At 37.6% G+C, this 24,797-nt stretch overlaps 1 protein-coding gene across 2 annotated transcripts in view; it reads left to right on the top strand.

Moving 5' to 3' along the window:
- Positions 1-24,797, top strand: part of LOC106074359 (protocadherin gamma-B2-like) — a 206,518-nt gene that overhangs the window by 56,380 nt on the left and 125,341 nt on the right. For both annotated transcript variants that reach the window (XM_056038028.1, XM_013235125.2), the window contains exons 2-4: positions 4,921-6,383; positions 8,288-8,509; positions 11,562-13,346. In XM_056038028.1, coding sequence (XP_055894003.1) covers positions 5,586-6,383; positions 8,288-8,509; positions 11,562-13,346 — 2,805 coding nt within the window. In that variant the 5' untranslated portion in view covers positions 4,921-5,585. The remainder of the gene's footprint in view (positions 1-4,920; positions 6,384-8,287; positions 8,510-11,561; positions 13,347-24,797) is intronic.

The raw sequence follows: 24,797 nt of genomic DNA on the forward strand, positions 1-24,797 counted from the left end.
ACCATTACATAACCTTTTTTTTTTGTACGTTTTAATCCATTTGACTGGACCTATGTAAACAAGAAAGAACATTTGTGACATGTTAACCTTTAGTTTTAAGATCTTGCATGACTCAACGGTAGCTTAGGCTCAGTATTGTCGATGATGCATTAAGGACAGTATCAGTTCTTATCTTGTCTTATAAATTAGAGACGTTTCTTCAAAACATGTGCAAATCTGGTCGTACTTGTAAATTTCTAGATCTGCACTCCACTAAGGCATTGGTTTTTTCATGATTGATTCAGGAGACTCGTTGCATGGTCTAATGACACAAGGGGCAAGGTGTAAACTGTATGAATGTTTCCCAGCATATACAATACAAAAAAAATATCTCAATCTTTATGTCTTTCTGAATATTTTATTAGGCTGTGTTTTTGTATTTGTACGTTTTAGTTCAGTTTTTATGTATAATTCTACTTCTATTTATAGTTTACATTGACGACGTATTATCCAACGAATATTATATGTGGCTGTATAGACACAATCAAGTCATATTTTTTAATCGATGAAGTGTCTGGTGTTGTAACCTATACATCCGATATAGTGGCCGATGTTTATAAAACATTTTAATTAGGTTTCGTTTTTTTTTTTGCCATTTTTTTTATCCTGTTAAGACAAAACAAACAGCTCACGCGGTTTATTTAATTAGATTTCTCTAGAACTTAAATACTGTGAAAGAATAAATAGATTTAGGGGATAGATTCTCTCCTGCTCTTTCTCTCTCTCTCTCTCTCTCAAACATAGACAACAATCTTTCCTTAAAGCATTTACTCTACACCACTGCTCTCTTCTCTTTCTTTCTCTTCTCTTACTCTTTCTATACAATCACAATCTTGCTAAAAAATATTTACACTCTCTAACTGTTTCTCTCTTGTTCTCTGTCTCTGTCTATCTCTTCCTCAGTGTCTGTCTTTATCTGGCCTCTGGCTTTCTCTCAGAATATTTGTACATTCTCTGTCTCTGTCTGTGTGCCTCTGTCTCACCTTGTCTGTCTCTATCTCTCTATCCCTCTCTCTCTCTCTCCGTGAAACGTGAAATCCAAGCACAGTATTAACCACAAAAGTAGATTGAAATAAGTTTAAAAAAAACTTTTTTGTATTTATAAATATCTCAAAAGTGAAAAAAAAATGATATATATTACTGGACACATATCGAACATCACGCTAATCGCCTTTACCAGCACTGTTCAATATTTTATCTCATGAAACCTTTCATATAATAACCAGTGCGCTCGATATCTTGTATAGGCCAGTGCACATTTCTTTTTAAGCTGTTCAAGCAGGATGTAATAATTGTATTTTCAGACGAATCATATTTAAGTTAGACAATTACGCAATCATTTCTACGAAGGCAACCATAATAATAATAATAATAATAATAATAATAATAATAATAATAATTGTTATATCAACCGAGGGATAATGACAACTGACCTTACAGGTGTCAATAAGGCCCTAAACATTACTAAGAAGATTCTCGTTACCAGTCAGAGGGTGGTACTGCTGCAGACCAGCCATATCACCAGAAAATTCCTCAGTGGACACTAATAAAGGGACAACAATGAATTTTGTTTTTCTTTAGCGAAACTCGACCCTGGCAGCGCCAGAGATGGAATACTCGTTCGTTTCTAACATAATAATAATAACAATAGTAAGATTGATGCTTTGTATTATTGCCTCTAATTTCATCTAAACATTTTAAAATTGAACTTTGTTTGTTCATAAATGTTGAAGAGGAAAAGAAAAGCGAATGATTCAGAAAGGTCTCAACATGAATGACGCCACAAGATGTGCAAGTTAAATCTTGAAGCGACGACTTGAAGTACGACAAAGTCAACTTACAGTTACGAAGAGAAATGTGGGCTCAGAGAGATGAGAGAGAGACAGAGAGAGACAGGGGGTGGAGATGGTGAGGGCGTATTAGGGGTGCTGGAGACATGGGGGAGGAAAGACAGTGAGCTATTACATCCAGAGCACGTGCTGACGGTGATGGCCTATGCGGCTCGATATCATAGGGAATGAAAAGTCTTGTTGAAACTGTTGGCCTGGGGAGTTGAAGTACAAAGGAAGGGGGTGGGAGTGGAGTCTTAGATCTGAAATGATGGGATTCAGTGTGTCTGTTTAACTTTCAGAAGATAGTAGAATTAGTGAGAAAAAGTGTATATACCGTGAGTAAATGTGTATGAAATACGAGCAAAGGTGTATCTACTGTTTGTTTTTTAGATGGTATAGATGAGTGTTTCTTTTGCTTTCCTTACATTTGGATTTGTTCTTTTTTGCTTGTTTATATTTTTGTCCTAAAAACCAATATCAACATCAGTATTATTTAGGTTCCAAAGAGTCGCTTCAGAAGTTCAGGGTCACTTATTGCCAAGGAAACAAAATAAATCATTGCTGGGAGCGTGCGGCTTGGATCTTAATTTTTGAAAACGTGTGTCTTGCACAAGTTATAAATGCTCAACAGTTCACATCCACCAATCTTGGCAGGCACAACCTTATGGTGGATTGTCGCTTCATTGATTAGCCAACCCAGTTGATAGAATTACAGAAACATAAGATCTAGATATATGCCCCCCCCCCCCACGTCACCCCACCGCCACACAAGTCCTGCTTTCTCATGCGTAAAAAAAACGTCACTGCTGCCATCCATGCACGCCAGTTAACTAGCAAGCTCACCAGCGTCAGTGCAACAACGCGTGAGTAACAGTACTTAATGAGCAGAAGTAGATGGGGAGTATGCGGGGGAGGGGGTAGAGAATGTATGTCCTTCACTGACCTAATTCTCCTTTGTTTTTTTGTTTGTTTTTTTATTTATAGAATATAGTCTTCATCAAAGACTAGCTATTCATGAGATGGTAAAAATAAAGTTAATACCCTGTATAAATAATGCTAATTCCAGTCAATTTCTGGCCGTTTGGACATAATTCCCGGATTCGACCACTCCGACTTAATTAAGAGACTTTTCACTCCCCCCCCCCCCACTTCTTGTTTTCTATTTCGCTCAGTCTGTGTAATGATGAAGTATATTCTGTTAACCTTAACCTTATCCTTGGCTTCAATCAACTGACTCGAGTCAAGGGTTGTTTGGACTACGCTGGCTTAAGAGCCGATGGCGGAACATTAATGGTAAAATATACACTCAAAAAGAAGGCTGGTGAGGGGGTGGGTTGGAGGGGAGTAAACAATGTATAAGACTTGACTTCAAGTCCGAAAATCAGTGAGGACTGCAGTATTTCCCGTGGCTGCGCAGCCCCAGCTGTGACCTACATATTTTGCCACATTCATCCATATTTTTTTCTTTCTTTTTTTTCTTTTAAAAACAACAAAAAAAAAAAAACAATGCATACACATGATTAAATTATGTGTTAACTTCTCTCTCTTTTTCTGTCTGTCTCTCTCTCTCTTTCTCTAATTATTTTTCTCTCTCCAATTCTGTCTCTCCCTCTCTCTATTTCTCTAATTCTCTTACTCTCCCCCTTTCTCTCTTTTTCTCTACCTCTTCTACTATCTTTCTCTTATTCTCTCTTTCTCTCTTTCTCTGATTCTTTTTCTCTCCCCAATCCTCTCTCTCTCTCTTTCTCTAATTCTCTTTTCTATGCCCCTTTCTCTCTGTCTCTCTCTCTCATCTATGTATTTCACATTTTCCAACTCTTTCAATCCCTCTGTCTAATGTACACCTCTAGACATAGCGTCAATCTTTCGTCCGATATCGTGAATTATATAATTAGAAAATCTGAGATTTAACAAAAATAATTCATGTTATTGATGCCTAGGACACATTCACTCTCAAACTCACACTCATAAGCACACACATTCACACACACGCACACATTCACACACACACACTATCAAATATCCATTCAATCGCGTGGTAAAAATGTAATTTAATTTTCAATTTGTATAAAAAAAAGTTTAAAAAAAAATCTAATTTCGATATGAAGTCTTTGACTTGACCTAATTCGACCTACTTCCGGTTACTTTTTTCAATGCACTGACTAGGTCAAGGTATCTTTAATCCATTAATTAATTCTTTAATGTTTAATGTGACTCTCCTCCTGATTACTCAACTCGGTCAATAAGTTGAAACTTGAACATGAAATAGCGAGATGTGATTAATATGTTTCACCTCTTTCACCTCCACCTGTGAGATACATTTAGTAAGAAAACATTTTGAAATGATTGAAAAAATCAAAATGATAATGAGAAAAAAAAGTATAATTTCATAAAACCATAAAAAAGAAGGAATTTCATTAAGTTTCAATATGGAACTTTTTCTGGACAGCTTTTAAGAATAAATCTGGAATGTACACAATGAATCTATGAGGATCGTTGGACATTTCAATGTGTATATTTTATGTATTTATGATAGTTAGTGGTCAGTAGGTTTATAGACGATTACAATAACATATCGATTACATATTTTGGTTTCAAGATTTAAATGGACGATACAACAGTTTTGTGAAATGTATCAATTTTAATAATTGTGACTGAAGGCGCGAGAGTGAGGAAGAAAGAGATAGCAAGATATAGAGAAAAAGAGTTAGAAAGAGAGAAAGAAAGAGAGAAAGTGAAAAAAAAAGAAAAAGAGAGAAAGAGAGAGAAAAAAATATATAAAGATCAAGTGAGAGAAATAGGGAGAGAAAAAAAAAGAGAAAGAGAGTGAGAGAAGAGAGAGAGGTAGAAAGAGAGAAAGAGAACATTGTAGATATCCGTGTGTGAGATACGCTTTAAATATAAATCCTTTCAACGGATTTGAAACTGGCTGGATGTTACAAAGTGTCTGTATAAAAGTAAAATTAAAATTATGTATAGAAAATAGAAACAAAACAAATTTAGAACATAATAAGCCATTATACTTATAGACTATTTCTATTTGTTTCAGATTACAGACAGATGACTTCCAAGCAGTGATTCATCAATGTCTGAAGATCAAACACATTAGACCACTAGAGACAAAAAAACAAAACAACTATTTTTAAATTAGAAGAATAGAAGACAACAAATCAACACACATTCTCTTACAGACCATGTATGTTCCTGTACGTAGCACTGAGCCTTCTGGGAAATTAACTTTTTTTTTTCTTTAAAAGTGTTGAAAAAGAGAGGGACGAGAGACTTATTTCACAAACAGAGGTCAACTCATCAATTATTCAACGTTGGTTGCTGTTTTGGTCAGAGAGAGAGGACAGTCCAAATTGTCTGCTGCTTCAACTAGTGAAAAGCTTTGGATTCTCTCCCCTTTGTTTGCGTCTTTATTTGATCTTTTTCCCGCCCTCAGAGAATGTGTTTTAGAAAGAAAATCAGTGTAAGAAAAAGAAATTTATTTAGTTCATCCACATTTTGAACTGCCAAAAATAAGTCAGAATAAAAATAAGGTCTTGAGAAAAAAAAATAATTACTTGGATATTTATTTTCTACGTTAAAATAATCCCATTACATTGGCCAGAGCTTCTATTTAAATTACCTTTGTACAGAGTCATTAATAATGTTGGAATAACAATTAAAACTATTTACGACAGCAGTATATATTTAGAACCCTGAACAACTATGTCCCAAACAAGACTTTTTCCGACAACATCCATGATTGGATTTCTGGTAGCTTTTGTACTTCGTGGAGTTGTCTGCCAGTCCAACAACAAGGTGGAATTCCGCATCCAGGAACAAAAGCCTCAGGGCACGTTAGTGGGCAACATCAGGGATAAAGTACACAGCAGGACATTGCCCACGGAATCTTCATTGAACTACAAGCTGATGAACAGCAAATCCCCCATCGCTGCCTCCCTGTTCGCCATCAACGGGGACACCGGCTCAATCTACACCATGGTGAACATCGACCGCGAGAGCATCTGTCAGTCTCAGAAAGATTGCGTCATAGAGTTTGACGTCACTGTGACCTCGTACGCCCAGGCGAGGTTCTTTGAGTTCGTCAACGTCCGCATCATCGTGGAGGATATCAACGACAACGCCCCGAGGTTCCCGAGGGACGAGATCACGCTGATCGTGTCCGAGACGGACACCAGGACCACCTTCATGATCGACGGGGCCACGGACCGAGACGAGCGCTACACGGTGACCAGGTACGAGATGAGATCGGACTACAACGACATGTTTGAGCTCAAGTCCGAGATGAAGCTGGACGGCTCTTGGGAGGTCTTCATCGTCAACATGCAGCCGCTAGACAGGGAGAAGAAAGACCGCTACGTACTTCACGTTCTGGCCCTGGACAGCGGAGAACCTCCCAAGTTCGGCAACGTCACGGTCATCATAAACATAGGAGACGTCAATGACAACCCACCTGTCTTTTCCCAGAACACCTATGAAATTACATTGAAAGAGACAGCACAGGTAAGACAAAAAATTCTAAAATGTCACAATGACATAAAGTATATAATTCTCTGCTTTTGTGTGTGTGTGTGTTTATTGTCTCTTAAGGATGACAGTGAAAAAGTAGACCATTATCTAATGGAGTAATTAGAACTTGGTTTTTAGAACTTTGGTCCAAGAACATTAACTCTCTATTACTAAAACGTGTTTGAGTATTGCCCCCTTTCTTCCTAAATGTTTGAAGATGGTAGGTTAATGAGACGACGGAGATGATGCTCCGCTGACAGATTGTAACAAACTTTCATATCTTCCAGAACTTCTTCAGTTATGTCCAGCTAGTAAAATACTAATGATCAGTTTTAAAATCGATTTTCTTTTGTTTTTGTTTTTTCCTAGTTGTAAATTATAAAAATCTAGCAGACTTGAGTTTTAGAGTGTTAGACATCTTTCTGATGTCGTATCTTTAGGTCAAACTTCTCTTGAGTCTCTTGTGTGATCTCATAATCTCCTAACTATTTATTATCTAGAAACCTGACAATATCAATATGTCGGTTAATAATACACTTCAATCACATTCCTATTATATTTGACTTTCTCTTATCTGAGATTGAAATATGTAAGAAAACGTTCCTATCTAATGAAACTTACCTCGTTACAAAATCTAAAATCTTCCCTAACAATACAACTTGACGACAAAGCCATTAGCTGCATCTTGGTGGAGATGTAAGTAAAACGTACAAACAATGAGCTGACGACATTAAGTAGCAAGGCACGCGCGCGAATTCCTGAAGCCAATCAGTTCAAAGACTAGATCTACGCAGACTTTTTTTTTGTCTTCTGTAAAAAGCATTTCCAGAAACGGAACAACAATCGCTTGTCTGAGAGTTCTGAAAGCCACTTTGTCTGGCCGAGTTGACTGCGTTCAAGAGGCGATGTTTACTAGAAATGTTTTCTTTTTCTCTTCATCCAAGTATCTATTAAATAGTAAAAGTGTAATCAGGGGAAATGGTTTTCACTTTTGTTCAACAAACTTTCAATCTGGCTCGTACATTCAGTTTTGTTTTCAAAATCATTCAAAGAAGGAAAAACTACTCGGCCTGCTTACTGTCCTCTCTATGTTTCTGAAGTTTCAAACTGTTGTTAAGTTCCCTTCTTGAATGTTTTTTTTATCACAAGTACAATGTTAGTTTCAATATGTAGTATATCTCTTCCAATGGCCCCGTTCTCCAGACCCCACAATCCTTACGTCTGTTTTACAATTACATGTAGTAGAATATTTTTATCATCAGATAATTTTTTCATCGCCAGAACTTTTTGACCTATGACTGTTTTAAATTTATTTAGTCAGAGTGTGGGATGTGTGAGCAAGTGATATGACTGACTACCAAAAAAGAGGGCTGGAGTTCAAACCCGATGTAGACCAGGAAATGCTGAATGAGCTGAGTAATCACGTGACGGTGTTGGGACACTGTTACTGTGTGGTCAACCGTGACACACGGTCAAGTGTTGGGTACCGAGAGTTAGGGGACTTGGGGGAAGTGACGAGTGTGTAAACTAGAAGAGAGGAAGTCAGCGAGTGAAGTATGAGATCTGTATATAACGTTGCCGTGTATATATGTTTTGTTAAAATGTTCCAAAAGGCTCTGTAAACGTAAAAGGACTTGTTTCTTCACAGACGGTTTAGTAAGCATCACTGATACCTTCACCAAGATACCCCAAAACGAGATTGCTGCTGGGCCCACTATAGCATAGTCAAGAGCAAGTGAAAAATAACTTGTCGAATGTTACTTTAGTAGGAGACAGGATCTTTTAAAAACCTTAACCGGCTGACATCCCCCTTGAACTCACTAGTCTTGAATAAGAAGTTTATTAATGAATTCAATTATTTCTATTCTGTTAAGGATCTTGTCACTTTTCGTCCTCAGGTTGGATCCCCTATCGGTCTCGTGGTGGCCACCGACGCTGACCTCGGAGACAACGCGGCTGTTACCTACCGCTTCAGCAAAACCATCAGCCCTGAGATGGACGCCCTCTTCTACATCGACTCCAATAGTGGGGAGATCATGGTCAAGAAGGACCTTCAGTACGAGTCAGGGCGTAACTTTGAGACCATTGTGGAGGCTCGGGATAGAGGCAACCCTCCAAAGGTATGAAATTATCTTGACCATAATTAAGCTCTGATGGTATAGCCGTGTATTCTGGCATTGCAACAATAGGCTCAGCAGAAAAATGTGTTAGAACAGATCTAGGCCTATTACGGGCTGTACAGGCGCCAATGAGAGGAACAAATGTTGGTTATTCTCCACCTCTACAACTAGACACAATAGTGCATTCTAGTTCTACTATTTGTACTAGTTCTATAGGACAGGACACTAGAAAACTTTGACTTCTACCTATAGAATTGGAAGTATGAAAATAAACTATGAAATATAAGCCTTGTTTCTGCAATAGTAGAAGGCTTTATAATTTATAAGTTAAAGCCATTACAATAGATTACTCAATCCCTCTAAAAATGATTCTAACACCCTACAAACCACTACAATATACTATTGAAGCCCTCTTCTTAACACATCAGTATGCCGTTCAACCCCCTAGAAACCAACGGGATTATTAAATCCCCTTAAAATCACTACAATGGACTATCTAATGCCACCTTATAAACCACTACGATTAACTATTATTCAATTCCTATCAAACAACTACCATAGACCAGCAAGAGTGATGGGCCTATTGTTTTGTAACGTCAACTGTGACAGCACTCCTACAACGAAATGTCAAGGGACAGAAGGATAAACTAAACACTACCATTGGATTCTCTTCATTATATATCGTAAAAAGGTTACAAAGTTTGTATAGAAACACTAACTTAAATTCGGCGCTCAAAGTGACTCTCCCAAGCAGGTAAAAAAATAGGTTTAATATTTTCAGAAAAAAAAAATCAGAAACTATTTCGGTCGATATAAGAAGAAGAGACGTGCTCGTGTCATGTTACTGATACCATTGTATTGTTCGTTCTGACTAAAGACTTCATACCACATTGCTTATATTCATACGTATTCAATGAACTGACAATAACGAAGATATAGTGAACCTGGCCTAACTGATCTTATTGAAAGATTATCTAATTGTTTCGTTTTGTAAAAACCTTACTCAATGCCCCAACAAAGAAACTTTTATCTTTAGCTATATTTTAAGAATGCTTACTGTGCATTTGCATTTCACTTGTATATTATGAAATACTTTAATTGTTTTAAATTAATTTAGACTTAAATGCAAACAAAATAGATTTTTTTTTCTTTTTTTTTTTTTATAAGTAAACATTTTTTTATTTAAGTAGCTAGCATTAGAGAAAGTACTTAATTTGATAATAGAAAATTTTAAAAACATTTTTTTTTTTTACAAAAAATCTCAAACGTGTGCATAAAAGTGTTAAAAATATGCTAAATAATCACTTTCCTAATTAAATACCTTACTTTTAATTGTGAATACATGTAGTTCTAATAAGATATATTTTTATTTATTTTCATGTTATGCATAGTTGATTTTCAAAAAAGAAAAAAAAACTAACCTTTGCATCATAACTTTGAAAGATCTAAAAATATCATGATGTCGGATTTTCCCTACCTTTTTTAGATTATGAGATCCAAACGGGACGGACGGACATTCACCTAATAGCGAGGCTTTTAAATTATTATTAGATATAATTACCTCTTTTAAATTATTGTTAGATATAATTACCTCTTTTAAATTATTGTTAGATATAATCACCACTTTTAAATTATTGTTAGATGTAATCTCCTTATAATTTTTTTGCCATAGCCCGCTAGTAGAGATTGTGTATGTGTGTGAGTGTTGAGCTCCTACTCAAAGTGTGTCTAAGTTCACATCAAATTGTTGGATGCAGCCATTGAGAGTGTAGCGAATATCAAAACAACAAACTCTGCTCACCGACCTGACATTGAGTTTTTGTAGCTTAAGACTTAAAGCGGACAACACACAGAGCGGACACCCGGGCATCAATTCGATCTGTCTCCATTACATTTGACACCCCAGTCTACTGCTAATACTTCATCCAGTGTTTCTTTGTCTGGTGTACAATGACAGTGGTATTTGCCCATTGTGTCTGTGTGTGCTGATGAAGTCCTATGTTTCTGTGAGTGTACTGATGTATGTTTGTGACTGTGTCCTTATATATATATATATATATATATGTGTCTGGTGATGTACGTTTGTCAGTGTGTGCTGATGTATATGTATGTGTGTGTGAGTCTGATAAATTGCAGAATGAGCTTTCTGTTTTGTTTTTGTTCCTGTCAAGTTGTTTCGTTTTTGTTGGTGGTTACTATATTCTATTACGTTATACTTTTTAATTTTCTGCTTGATATTTATTGTTTGTCTAGTTTAAAGCGTACAAATCAATGAGTAGATATTTGTTTCGTGATGAGAAGATTAGAGAGCCATGTCACGTGGTGTCACGATCTGGTGTAAGTCAAACACATGAACTTTCAGCATGGCCGGACACACGCACGAGACGGCGGCCTGGTCGTAAAATTAGCGCATCGTAATTGTCACGACGGTCCCAAGTTCGAGATTTGCCCCCCTTCATCTTTCGCTGCCCTGAAGTATTTTTTTTAGACTAGGAAGTAGACATTTTTATCTCTAAAAGCAAAGCTAAAACTTGCAAGCCAAAAAAAAAGAGCTACTTTTAGACATCTCATGGTGGCTAGTTGGTCAGCCAAGTAATCTATTGCAGTAGGATGTAAATACAATTAGCCATATCTCTCTTAAAATTAATTACTAGATCTCTGTATTGTTTCAAAGAAACAAAATAACTTAAGTTATCCTATTACCCATAACTTTATGACAAACTTTATAATTGCGTATGTTCATACTATTGAACAGAGTAAAAAAATTAAGTTTCCCTTTTAAACCTTACGATATATGGGGCAGATGATGTTAAGGTCATCTGTTTGTATGGCGAATGGTTAACGAGCAGGGTGTCATGTGGTCAGCACAACGACCAAGGGGCGCCCTAAAAATCCAAAAATTCAAAATCCCAGTCTTCAAGGAGATTTGAACACATGACCCCAGGTTCTGAAGCCTAGCGCTTCACTACTCAGCCAAGATCTTTATTTAATTTCGACCTTATTATCTATTCCTCAACATTATTGCATGTTAATTCAATGATTTCTTTTATAGGTATCGCAAGCAGTCCTTATTCTAAAAATCTTAGATGTTGGAAACACTCCTCCGAGGATAAACATTAATCCAGTACCTAACCCAGACGGTAATGTTTTAAGCATCCCGGAATCATCTCTCGTTGAGACAGTCGTTGCCCACGTCAGGACCGACGACAGGGATGAAGGAAATAACGGCATTGTGGACTGCAGCAGTTTGGCGCCCCAGTTCAGGGTCCGCCCCTTTGATTCCGTAAGTTACCTGGTAGACATCAAGGAAGCGCTGGATAGGGAAAAAGTGGGCGAGATCAATGTAACCATTGTCTGTGAGGACCGCGGGACACCGAGGCTGGCGGCGTACGGCTGGTTTATCGTGAAGCTGCTGGACGTCAATGACAATGACCCAATGTTCAGTACGCCTATCTACCGCGCAAACCTGACGGAGAAGAACAAGGTTGGGGTTCACGTCCTTTACGTCTCCGCCTCTGACCCGGACATTGGTGAGAACGCCAGGCTTCACTACTCGATCTCCATGGAAGCCGCAAAGTCCTCCTTCGTCATCGACAACCTCACCGGGCAGATCACCGCGGGTCAGGAGTTTGACAGGGAGACCATATCACAGGTCTCTTTCATGGTCATGGTCACCGACGGAGGAAAGCGCACTGGCAACGCCTCTGTCGTCGTCGACATAGTCGACGTGAACGACAACAAGCCTTACTTCATTTCGTCCCTGGCGTTCCAGATTGCAGAGAACCTACCTGCCGGCACAAAGGTGGACACGCTCCTGGCAAGAGACAACGATTTCGGTCAAAACGCGGAAGTGTTCTTCGAAATTTCTGAAAATCACTTCAAAGGCAATGAGCCTCCCGTGCCTTTTGTCGTAATTCCCGATGGGGTCATCCGTACAGTCAACGTTCTGAAGAAGGACAAGCAGGATACTTACAAATTTCCAGTTATGGTCAAAGACAGAGGTCATCCACCTCTAAGCGCCACTGCAACGGTGACCATTCTCGTGGTGGATTCCAATGACCACACCCCGGTGTTCACATTCCCTTCACGCAGCAACCACACAGTGAAATTGAGATCAGACGCTGCGCTAGGATCCGTTGCTGCGAGGCTGATGGCCACGGATGCCGACAAAGGCATCAACGGAAAGCTGAGGTATACGCTGTTTCCAGGCAACCTCGAGAACGCCTTTGTTCTCAAATCTCACGAGACAGGCGAGATTATCGTGAACAGAGACCTGTCGCTTGTCCACGAGAACGTATTCAAGATGAATGTTACGGTCCATGACCTCGGAATTCCGTCTCGTGAAGCCCACGCGGTGTTGACCATCCTAGTAGACTACACTGAGGGCCACGTTCTCAGCAGGTCGAGGGAGAGTGGCAAAGGTAACTCCACCTTCATGTTTGGGGACGACGACATCAAGTACATCATCATCGCCGGCGTGGTAGGGGGCGTCACCGTGGTCATCTCCATCATCATAGTCACCATCATCCTGCGGCTTAGGCGCCCGGACAACAACAACCGAACCTCTGGGCTGACCGGCGTCCAGGAGCAGGGCGACGGACGCCAGTTCGACAAACAGATGTGGCAGAGCGTGCCTGTGGACGACGTCACGCCTACGGAGGTGGAGGAGAAGAAACTGGGAACTATGTCCCTGAAAGGTGGAGGACCAGACTTTGAGCACAAATCAAGTAACGGAGGCATGGGTCCGAAAGGAAACCATGACCTTATAGACCCGTACAGTAAAAAGCACGGTCCTGAGCCCTTCCAATGTCAACCTCAACTATACACCTTCAGAAAGGTAAGAAAAATATTTCCGTTATCTCTTTCCTCGAAACTAATACGTTGTTTTGAATATTGTAATGATGGAGGTCCCAGATCGAACCAGTGAGTCCCGATCACATTTATTACGTGAACGCTTTTATATTATAATATTATTGCATGGATCAAGGTTGAATAATGTTTTGTTTTGTATGTACATTTCTTTCCATAGACTGAAGAAATATATTATATCGTCTTACGAATTATGCTGTGTTCTTTTGTAACCCACTGCTGTATACATTTTTGTGATTTTTAAACACATATAATTAGTTACTTTTCTATAGGGACAGATGACGTACATTGTTAAATGTCAAAATTGAAGGTTAAAAGGTTATTGGTTATATAAATAAAAAAAGTAATCTTACAAAAAAAAATATTACTGGCAACATTGCACTTTAGTTCTACTCATGAAACAACTGCAGATCTTTTTTTTTTTACTAAATAGTTGTTTATTCCTTTTTTTTAAAAGCTGATTACTTCCCTTATGGACAAGAAAAAGTTCTACTATAAAAAATAGTGGCCTAAACGTTTGTTTATTTTGTTTGGTCAACGTTAGTGTTTCTCCTTCACTGTGCCTTCAGGACAAGTATCAAACGTTTTCGTTAGACGGAGATTAACTCGGCTCTCCCAGACTATCTTATAGTCTTCTACTTCCACATCTAGATTACTTCATTCTCTTTGTCTACGGTAACATATCTATAATTCGATATCTTGATTTCAAATCATACATCTTGTTTCTGAAAGGGTTAACTAGAAGGTAGTCTTTAAGCAGACAGCTTACTGCCAGTGTGTGAGAGAATGAGCAAATGAAATCAAATGTTTAACTCATTGAAACAAACACAAAAATCTTCACTTTTGGCTGAAACTTGAAACAAAACGTTTATTGTCTGTGACGTTGTCACTATCAGAAGTTTAATTGTCAGGATAATTCACTTCCGAATTCTTTTTAAAACTTCCGAAGCAGAAACATCCTTTTTGTCTTTGTAATTTATCTACATTGTTTTAGCTTTGTTCTGTTATTTTATTGACCTCTTTGAACTTTTTAAAATTTAATTTGAAGAAACTAGTCTACTATTACATTCCATCTCTTCAGCCAATAGTTATTGTTTTTAATGAAACTGAAGACACGTGACCTAATGACTAAAGACGGAAATAGCCAGCCCCTTTCTGTTCCAGCGACTTATGAATGCTTCAGCTAATGAGCTGGTGTTTTATTTGACCTACTTTTTTTCCCCCTAGGATGATTAAATGTGTTTAAACTGTTGACAGCTAAACATTGTTGATGTCATATTGCAATCAGAAGTCATTAGGCAAGCTTACTTAAGTGTACATAGATCTGCAAGGTTAATTAATAGGTCTATATCTACAGTTTTAATCAACACACCTTTGGGATTTAGTGACATTTCATTACCGAGTGTAAGGAATTCTACGAACTTGTAGGAATATGATTAATCTGACACGAAGTAGAAACAACAGGAATATTCACAATAGAAAATCAACTTTGAGTTGGGGGCAGCAAAAACCTTGTCCAAGAAAAGATTTTTGAATTTCGATTGACCAATAATTGTGTCCAGAATGGGATGTACTGGGGCCCTGTCTCACTACTAAAATAGAAGCTTTATCGGATCATATTCAGTTCAGAGTGAAACTGAAGTTTTGTCTTTGATAGAAGATTTTAATTCGATCAAGCAAAAAAAATAATTAATAATATTAATATGCTATATCAACCGAGGGGATTGTGACAATTGACCTAAAAGAACATTTGACCATGGCATTGCCAGATAATAAAATCAATAAGTATTATGTTAGAAACGAACAAGTTTTCCTTCTCTGGCACTGCCAGGGTCAAGTTTCGTTAAAGAGAAACAAAATTCATTATAGTCCCATTATCAGTTTCCTCTGAGAAATTTTCAGATGATGTGGCAGGTCTGCAGCAGTACCGCCCTCTGACAGGCAAAGAGAAACCTCCTAGGAACATTTAGGGCCTTGAAAATATCTGTGAGGTCAGCTAATATAAAAATCGGGTATATTACCTAATGAGCTATGCTTTGTAAACCTACTTGACAGTATTATTTTTTGTAAACCTACATGACAGTAAAAATTATAGTTTTTATAATATACATATTGTAATCTTAATTGTCTTGGAACTTATGGCACAACTGTATATTATATACACACTTAGTTCGTTTTGTCATTGATTTGTCAAGCTTAGGAAAATAAGAAAATAAAGTGTCAAATGTAACTAAGTGATGTAACTATATAGGTCACTCATTGGAACTGACTTTGTGACCTGGGCTAAAAAAAAACGTCATTGTATATGATAATCTGTAACCTCTTTAGACAAAGCTGCTTGCCCATAAAGCTCTTATTGAAAGACGTTGTTTGTCCCTACTTCACATCAAGTTGATATCGTGATCTTCAATCCAATTATATCCACAAGATAAAAAAAACCCAGATCCATCTCCGTCAGTGACACACCTCCCGACCTCATTACAACTTCCGGGTTGGTAGAAGTAGACGCTGGTTGGTTATTCAAAAAGATTTTTTTTCCCTCATCTTTGGGGTCATTTTCTGTTTAGTCAGAAGTCCTGGGTAATGTTCTCAAGTACTTAAGTCAAATATAATTGACGTCAGTTGGAATTTACTTGTCAAGAGGTGCAAGAAATTGTAGTTGTTTCAAGCAAAGTGAAAACCAAGCATATATATATATATATAGTGAGAGAGAGAGAGAGAGAGATAAATAGATAGATAAATAGATAGATAGATAGATAGATAGATAGATAGATAGATAGATAGATAGATAGATAGATAGATAGATAGATAGATAGATAGATAGATAGATAGATAGATGGATGGATGGATGGATGGATAGATGGATGGATGGATGGATGGATGGATGGATAGATAGATAGATAGATAGATAGATAGATAGATAGATAGATAGATAGATAGATAGATAGATAGATATAGATAGATAGATAGATAGATAGATAGATAGATAGATAGATAGATAGATAGATAGATAGATAGATAGATAGATAGAGAAATAAATAAATAGATAGATAGATAAATAGATAGATAGATAGATAGATAGATAGATAGATAGATAGATAGATAGATAGATAGATAGATAGATAGATAGATAGATAGATAGATATCTAACATCACATCACTGCGCTACATATAATATCATGTCACTGTCCTATATCTAATATCACGTCACTGCCCTATATCTAGCATCAAATCAACGCCCTATATTTCTTCCAGCAAAACTGAAAATAAAAAAGTAGGTGATGTAGATCTATACTTGGAAAATATTTTCCCTTCAATATAAGAGGGAGTTATATATAACATGCTTTGGTCATTTGTGTCAGGGTGACGTACATAGCACTCTGTAGACAGGAGAAACCTACAATTTAACTACATTAGTGACATGCTGTGTCTTGTGTGTGTGTGTGTGTGCTTTGTTATTGTGTGAGAGTACTAGTATTGAAGTCCACCAAAAAATAACACCGTTGAAACCATACGCCCTCGTCCCCCCCCCCCTCTTCCTCTATTAAACTTTCACCTCCCCACGTGACCTGAAACTCCAATCACAGGCCATCGTCAGAGACCGTTTAGAGTATAACCAAAAAAAGAAACTACGTGAGATTTAATGAGAGACTAGAGTCAGACTAACTGAAACCTTGTGGACAGTTCTTCCTAATCTCATTTAACCCATCCCTTCCCATCACTGGCGTCATACCGCCTGCTTCCCCCTGCTCCTTGATAGACCAGAAATTACAAACAAAAAAAAAAGTCCTTTAGGAATTCAAAACCTGAAGGAAAAAAAATTGACCAGACTACTTTCTTTTTCTTTTTCTAAATACATTTTAATAGTTTTTTTTCTCTCTCTCTCTTTCCGTCTCTTTGACCACACCATTTAAAGGCAATAGTTTATGCTAAAACCACGTGCTTCTCCGGTGATGACCACATAAACTAGCCTAAGCCCTGGACTTGAGTGGACACCTCGATGATCGGCAAGCAGTTCAATAAATAAAACAATAAGGCGGCGAGAGGGAAAGAGGGAGGGAACTCCGGAGGCAGTAATTGTCCGAGGAAGAGTTACGAGGGAATATTTTACGACCGCGATCGATAAGTTCGAAATTCTTCGCGTTTAAGTCAAGGAAGTAAATATCGTGTTTATGACAGGTTGATTTGATCACTGCTAAGACATTACCATCAACATTTCTTTCTGTTCATTGTTACATTATGTCAGAACATTCTAGATAACATTTCTATCTATCGACTGTTCTTTACATATTTTTAGAATACACATAGTTACAGATGCACCTGGAGCTAATTTCTGTTTGCTGGACACCGAGAGGCAGCACGGAAACCTTCTCGCAGATACACTCTCTCTCTCTCTCTCCACCATGTTAAGAGATAAAACCAGAGCAGTGAGCGTGCTCTAGAAGAACGAAATGTGTGCAATACAATTCAACATTAATACTTAGATCGGAGTTTCATAAACGACTTTGCTATAGCTCTTAAAAAAAAAACGACTTTAACATCATATTGCTTTCTGCACGTTGTTTATAGAAATGTTTTGAATTCAATCAACGATATTGACCTCATTTTTAAAAAAAAAGGTATCTATAAAAACTTGAGAAATACCTCCTTCAATCTTTTCTATCATTGAACGGATGATCCCAATGGGGTGCCCTCTGCTTCTTTAAGTTGACGCCGCTGTACGTTTTCAACAAGTACTGACTGGGAGGACAAAGCCATATTACCATGGCCAACAAAAGGAAACAATACATTACCGAAATTCCCTTGACATAATCTCGTGGTTTCTCGTTTCTCTGCGTGGAGCCGAGACTTGGTCCAATTTGTCACCTTCTGTTAAACATTGATTCCTCACAGCCCCGCTGGTCTTTGCCTCAGCATTCGTGGCTTTACATGCAATCTCATTTCACCCTCTTTTAATTTGTTAAGTTTTGGCTTTCGTTTAATGTTTTAGTTGTAGCTTTCTTTTTTCTTCCTTCCTTCTATGAGCTGTTGTCTGCTCCAACATGTCGTCTGCTAAGGTAAAAACCATAATTTTTTTTTGCAATGTGCACACACAAAATGTAAATAAAACAATAATATGCAATAGTGTTGACCAAGCTATATTTTTGCAGTTTGGGGGGCCAAATAAATTTCGAATATACGTGTCATCGTTGCCAAAAGGTCAACACATTTCACCTTCACCTATCCCTGAGTCTGTTTGACCGTTGGGGAACCACACAGAATCTATTGACCGTCTTTTTTTTTTCCATTCCTCTCTGTCGTTAGCCTAGGATAGAATCTCTTTCAATGACATTTTGGATATTTTGTGTATATATTTACTTTTGACGAAAAAATCTATCATAAATATTTATTGTCTGTTATAAGTGTATAGTGTGAACTTTTAGTAGCGTATTTTTATTTTTATTTATAAAGATTTTTTTTTTCGAGATTGATGGATGAAAATTGGAGTTACTTTAAGTACATTAGTGTGTCGTCGTACACATTTAAAAGTTGATGTCCAAATATCTTGGCTTTGGTAAATGTAGAGAAAAAAGTTGAGAAATTTGGCCAGATCTCTTGAGGATACCAAAAAAGTACATGGCACAAAATGTCTGTAATCGCTTCTTTAGACAAGAGAGACTTAAATGTACTTTAAGTAGAAGTCAATCACAGCTTCGGAAATGTCCACAGGAAGAGCTTTTGGGTTCTTCGACTTTCAGAGCTCACTTCTTGTCCTCAGTCTATTTCAGACATTAGCAAAGTAAAAGCTTCCGAAGTAGAGCTGAACCCCTTAGTCAGAGGAACAGGTCACTTTATACAGTCCTCCTGTCACCTCGAGCTTTTATTCCTCGGTTAACCTCTTTAGTCCAGCCCCGTCCACTTGACCATCAACCAGCGCTCACCTTTGTGGGGCGAACCAACTTTCCTTTCATGTCATTCGTTTGAATTGAAGGCACCCCCCCCCCTCGCAGTCCGGACTCAAGGGCCACCCAGTCAAGGCGACAATAGGCGATTAATTAAATAATTTGAGCCACAGTGAGTTCAAAAATGTTTCTCCCCTCCCTCTCTCTATCTTTACTCTCTACCATCAGTATACATGACATTGTTGACAGTCCACTATTCATAAACCTTTGAACTCGCCATGGTCAGACCAGCAATGCTATTGCTCCTTGCCTAAAGAAAAAAAAACTATCAAAAAAAAAATACAAACCAAGTCAGCCTTTCATTTCCCCCTCGCTCTTGTTGGTCACTCTTAAACCTTCAATATCCTTTCCAGCCCAACTGACTCTCGCTCTCTCTCTCTCTCTCTCTCTTTCTCCCAACATCCTATCTTTTTTTCTTGTATGCGGTGTTCCAATTAAGTCTGTATGTATGTGTCAGTGTACTGTTTGACATCTGCTACTATCTGTCTGTCTTTCACTTTCAAAAGTCATTCATTCCAAGAACTCCCAGGCCTGTGTGTTTCATGCCCTCTCTCTATCCGCCCCCCCCCTCTCTCTTATGATCTTCTCAACGAAATCGCTTCACAGAGCCTCTCTTTCGTGTTTCGTTCTCTCTCTCTCTCTCTCTCACACTCTCTCTTCTGCTTATTCTGTTACGTCTTCTGCTTTCTTTTCCTTCGGTCTTTCCATCCTGTGGTCGATAACTTGCTAGCCGTGGCTAAAGATGGTCACTAATTCGATCAGAAACTGCCCACACCCGATTGGGTTTTGATATATGAACGTGGACCAGGCGAGTGATGTGACGGACCATGAGGCTTGATATAAGGGGGGGGGGGGTGAAGTGAGTGCTGTTGGACTGTTATGAGAAAGCATTTTAGTGGTGAGCAAATATCAATGACATATGTTGTATGGACCTTAGTGGTTAATATATAGACATGTTGAATGGACTGCTTATAAAGTACATGTAATATAATGGTTTATGTAGTACTAGCCTGGCATTACACGCGGCCTGCGGGTCTAAGTTTGTGTTTACTAATGTAGTGGATTGGATTTAGATGTATGTTAAACTTAGCTAATGATCCTTTCACGTTATTTCTCTTTTGCTACGAAAATAAAATTAGTGTTGCGAAAATGGGTTTACCCGAAGCCAATACATTCATATCTATTAAAAACGAAAAGAGCGATAGCTTTGTTAAATGAATGGGATTATAAAGTAAACGATTAGTACGCGATTCATGAATGAATATAGATCTAGGCCTATCTCAACTCGTTTTCGCAGCTTTTGTAAACGAATGTAGTCTCCTAAAAATAATGCTTTAGAAAACCAAATTTGAATGTTTATTTGATCAAAATATGAAATGAATGGACTTTAATTAGTATGTTCATGTGTTAAAGTATAAAACTATCTGTGCGAAGAGAAGTTTTATCATATTAGAGTTAATTAAAGTTTTAGATCTAGGGATGGGATTATAAAGTAAACAATTAAACGAATTAATTTTTAGTACGCGATTCATTACGGTATTGTCTAATGAAAGAATGTTCGCCAGGAATTCTGTAGTCACAGATATAACGAACTAACTAATGAAAAAAATGCTTTTGAAACACAAAATTGAAGGTTAATTTTATTATATAATGAAATCAATGGATCTTCTTTTGTATTTTCATGTGTCAAAGTAAAGAACTATCTGCGCAAAGTGTATTTATTAAAATTAGATCTAGGTCTAAATCCTTTCGATCTTTTCTCATGTCAACATTGTAGACATGGCCTAGATCAGTGGTTCCCAAACTTTTTTGGCTCGTAGACCCCTTGCAATGTTTTCCGTTATTCGGTAGACCCCCTGCTTTGCTAATATTCTCTGATTCATGAACTTCAAATGTATTTTTCACTGATTTCTAACTTAGTAATGTGAGACTGAAAAAAAAAATCACATTATGTCAATTAACAATCTCAGAGATTGTATGAAACAAGTCTGGTCAATAGGCGATGTCCAATTTCCTCTCGATTAAATTTCATTTTAAAATTAACGTTCGAGAACTCCGATACAGTGTCAAAAAGAAAAAAAATTGTCTAACAAAAGCTTTTTGACAACCAACAAACTTTAGTGTGAAGAAGGAATGGGTAAAAGTTATCCTCATTTTCTGAACACATTTGAGCTTTGATTTGTGTATTAAACCTGTAAAAGTTGCTTCGGTCAACTGCGGTGCTAACGAATTAAAGATGTTCATGCAATCCACTACTCAGATCTTTAGCTTTCGATGGATTACCCACGGTATTACTAACAATCCAGGTACACTATCCACAGTAGGACTCAACCATGAAAGGTTGCTGTTGATATTATACTTGATTGCTTTCTCTTTAAAGTAGTCCTTCAAACATCAAATATTCATACGCGGTTATCCGTTTTCACCAAAAGAAGTTTTTCTTGGATTTATGAACATATGCAAATGAAAATGCTTCATTAGGGTTGGTTCGTCCACTTGTATAAAGAAATAAGTCGTTAGCAAATAATTACATTAGAAGCTTTCAATGTCACTATTCATTTCATCAATTGGCCTTTTAACTGTGTTATTGCTTAGTTGAATTCTTTAATAATATCAGATGAAGGTTTGTGTACAAAATAGTTTTTAAAACTTCAGCTGCTGGCAAAATCATTCTCTTTTTCTCGCTTATTGGGTGATGTTTTCCAAATTTCACAAGTAAAAGATACTTTAAGACACTTGCAAACCATTATCTTCTCTTTTTGATGTGAAAGCAGAGACTTGTCCATTTTTAGTTTTTTCTCAACTTTATCATTGACTGTTTAAAAGTATTTCAAATCTTAATACATGTTATCAGGGTGGCATCGTCTCAAAGGATTCTCCAGCTTAGGGTGGTTTTATAGTGTCATTACTACTCATTACATAAACTTTGTTACATAAAATACTCAGAGGCAATATAAGTTCAACAAGGAAAAAGCCAAATTTAAAACAAAATTGCACTACTGTCTACATTTTATATTTAGATTCGGCCATACTAAATATTAGTTAACTGTAGGCTAAAATAAGTAATTTACACGAGGTATTAAAATGTACAGTAGTCTACCGTTGGAATAATAGGATTCAAAATTAGAGGATTAACTATGAGAAGTTATAGATTATTGTTAATTTCATTGATGTGAAATCAAAATTAAAATCACAACCTTCTCAAATGAAATCCACTCTCGTGGACCCCCATTTACATGTCATAGACCCCCAATTCTTTTTTTCACTTTCGTAGACCCCTTGGAAGCCTTTGTAGACCCCTGGGGGTCTATATAGACCACTTTGGGAATCACTGGCCTAGATCCATAAAATACTATAGCTGTAATAGAGTCGGACAACTTTATTTTTTTTTAGGGTCTTAAGTTTGTTTTAGGGCTACAATACATACACTAAGTTCTAAGTTGGTACCCAAGAAACATTCCTGCCAAGTTTTATCAAGATTGGTCAAGCGGTTTTGATGTCTATAAGTAACATACATACACCTCACATTCTACTTTATAGTATAGATGGTTTATGACGTAATGACGTCAGTCATTTAGTATATTGGTATATTTGTAGGCTACTATAGATGGTATGTACTCTATGGCGCCATGAGTCAAGTATAAAGGTATATGTAGTATGGGCACCATAGATCTAGTATAATGGTATATACTGTATGGCGATCTAGTATATACTTAATGGGCGCTATTGATCTAGTATAATGGTATATGTTGTATAGACGTTACATATGTAATATGATAACTTAAGTTGTATAAATGCTAGTGATCTGATATATTTGTATATGCGAAATGTTGTATGCTTGCTTGTCGATGAAAGGTCAATATAAGGACAAGTTTCACTAATTGATGTCTTTTATGGCTCATTTTAATGAAATAACTCATCTGGAAAATAGATATTGCTATTTTTACTACTTTTACTCTCTCTCTCTCTCTCTCTCTCTCTCTCTCTCTCAATTCACTCTCTGTCTCTCTCAATTCACTCTCTCTTTCTCTGTCTATTTTATAATACATTTTCCATGTTTCTTCCCCTTTTCTCAACACTTTGTGTGTCATAGGTTTTACAAAATTGGAAGCCTATTTCCACCTAACCCGACACCATGATGAGTATGAGTGTGCGTGAGTGTGTGTGTGTTCAGGGAAAGACAATCTGACATCGCAGCCATAACGTTGCGCAAGTCATAAGACTTACCGGAAGTTAATGAAGTGTTACACCTCGACACGTGCAGTCGGATCACATCCCGAGACTTAAAGACGAGTTGTCATTTCTAAATCAAATTGCTGAAAACCTCTTTCCCCCACCCCCTTTATCCGGTCGACATTTCTTAAAAGAGTGGGGTTCTATTGGACGGTAAGGCTGAGTGCGCATGTCAGGGGAAAGGAAGGAGGATACAAAAAGAGAGTGTGAAAGAATGAACAGAAGGAAAAAAAACGGTATTGAAAGACTTACGATGCTAAAAAATTGTATTTAGAAAATGAAGCCTGACTCAACTTCTATATTATGACAAGTTTGGTTTTTCGAGTCATTGATATCGTCACGTCTTGGCTTCTTTAAACAGACCCCCCCCCTTTTCGTCCCTATCTTTTACCCCCCTCCTCTTAATCCCTACCTCCCAAGGCGTTGCCGATACCGTAAAAAGCTTTTCCACATAGCTGCACCCAAAGCAATGCGTGTCTCCATAATGCTCTTCACCGGAAGCTGAAGCTATGATGTAAGGCTGTCCGGGTCATGTGACTGGCGGATGTTGAATGACGTATTGAAGACAAGACACTGCCTTGGAAGGAGGGGGTGGCGTGGTGAGGTCAAACAAGATGCCCGACCTTGTATTTTTTAATTATCGTCTCCGTCTCACGATAGAATGGCAGCCTTGTTGGAATCCTGAGAGTGCAGAAATATTTCCAGATTTTTTTGTTTAAACAAAAGAAGAAAGACCATGATGTAGCCCCTATATAAATAACTATAGTGTAATTTTAACGCACAGAATGAGAAATTCATCAAATGCTTAGCAGGAGGGAGCATAAAAAGAAGGTTTTATCAATTAAAGACGGCAGTTAAATTAATACAAACCCATGTTATTATGCGCCGTTCCTTTTTGTTCACGTTTTTTGTTCAAACATTTTACATTTTGTTTCTCCCTACCAGTCATTCTGTGTCAATACATGTATAGGCGTCCTGTGCGCATGCCTTTAAGAGCATGTCTTTGTCACGTATAATGGAACCACATTTGCAAACGTTTTGAGATTGGAGAGTATGTCATGACGTAATTGTGTTGTGTTTTTTTTTTCCCTAGGCGTCTAAACAGATGGATGGGCTAGAGAGTATGGTAGTTGTGCGCGACAGGAATCCATGACGCTATGTCTGTTGAGAACGCATTTCATTTACCAGTTACAGAGCTTCTATGGCATAATATGTGACCTCGATAGTCTTGTCCTTTTCTATAA

This window comes from Biomphalaria glabrata, chromosome 8, assembly GCF_947242115.1.
Source record: "Biomphalaria glabrata chromosome 8, xgBioGlab47.1, whole genome shotgun sequence".
Taxonomy (NCBI): domain Eukaryota; kingdom Metazoa; phylum Mollusca; class Gastropoda; family Planorbidae; genus Biomphalaria; species Biomphalaria glabrata.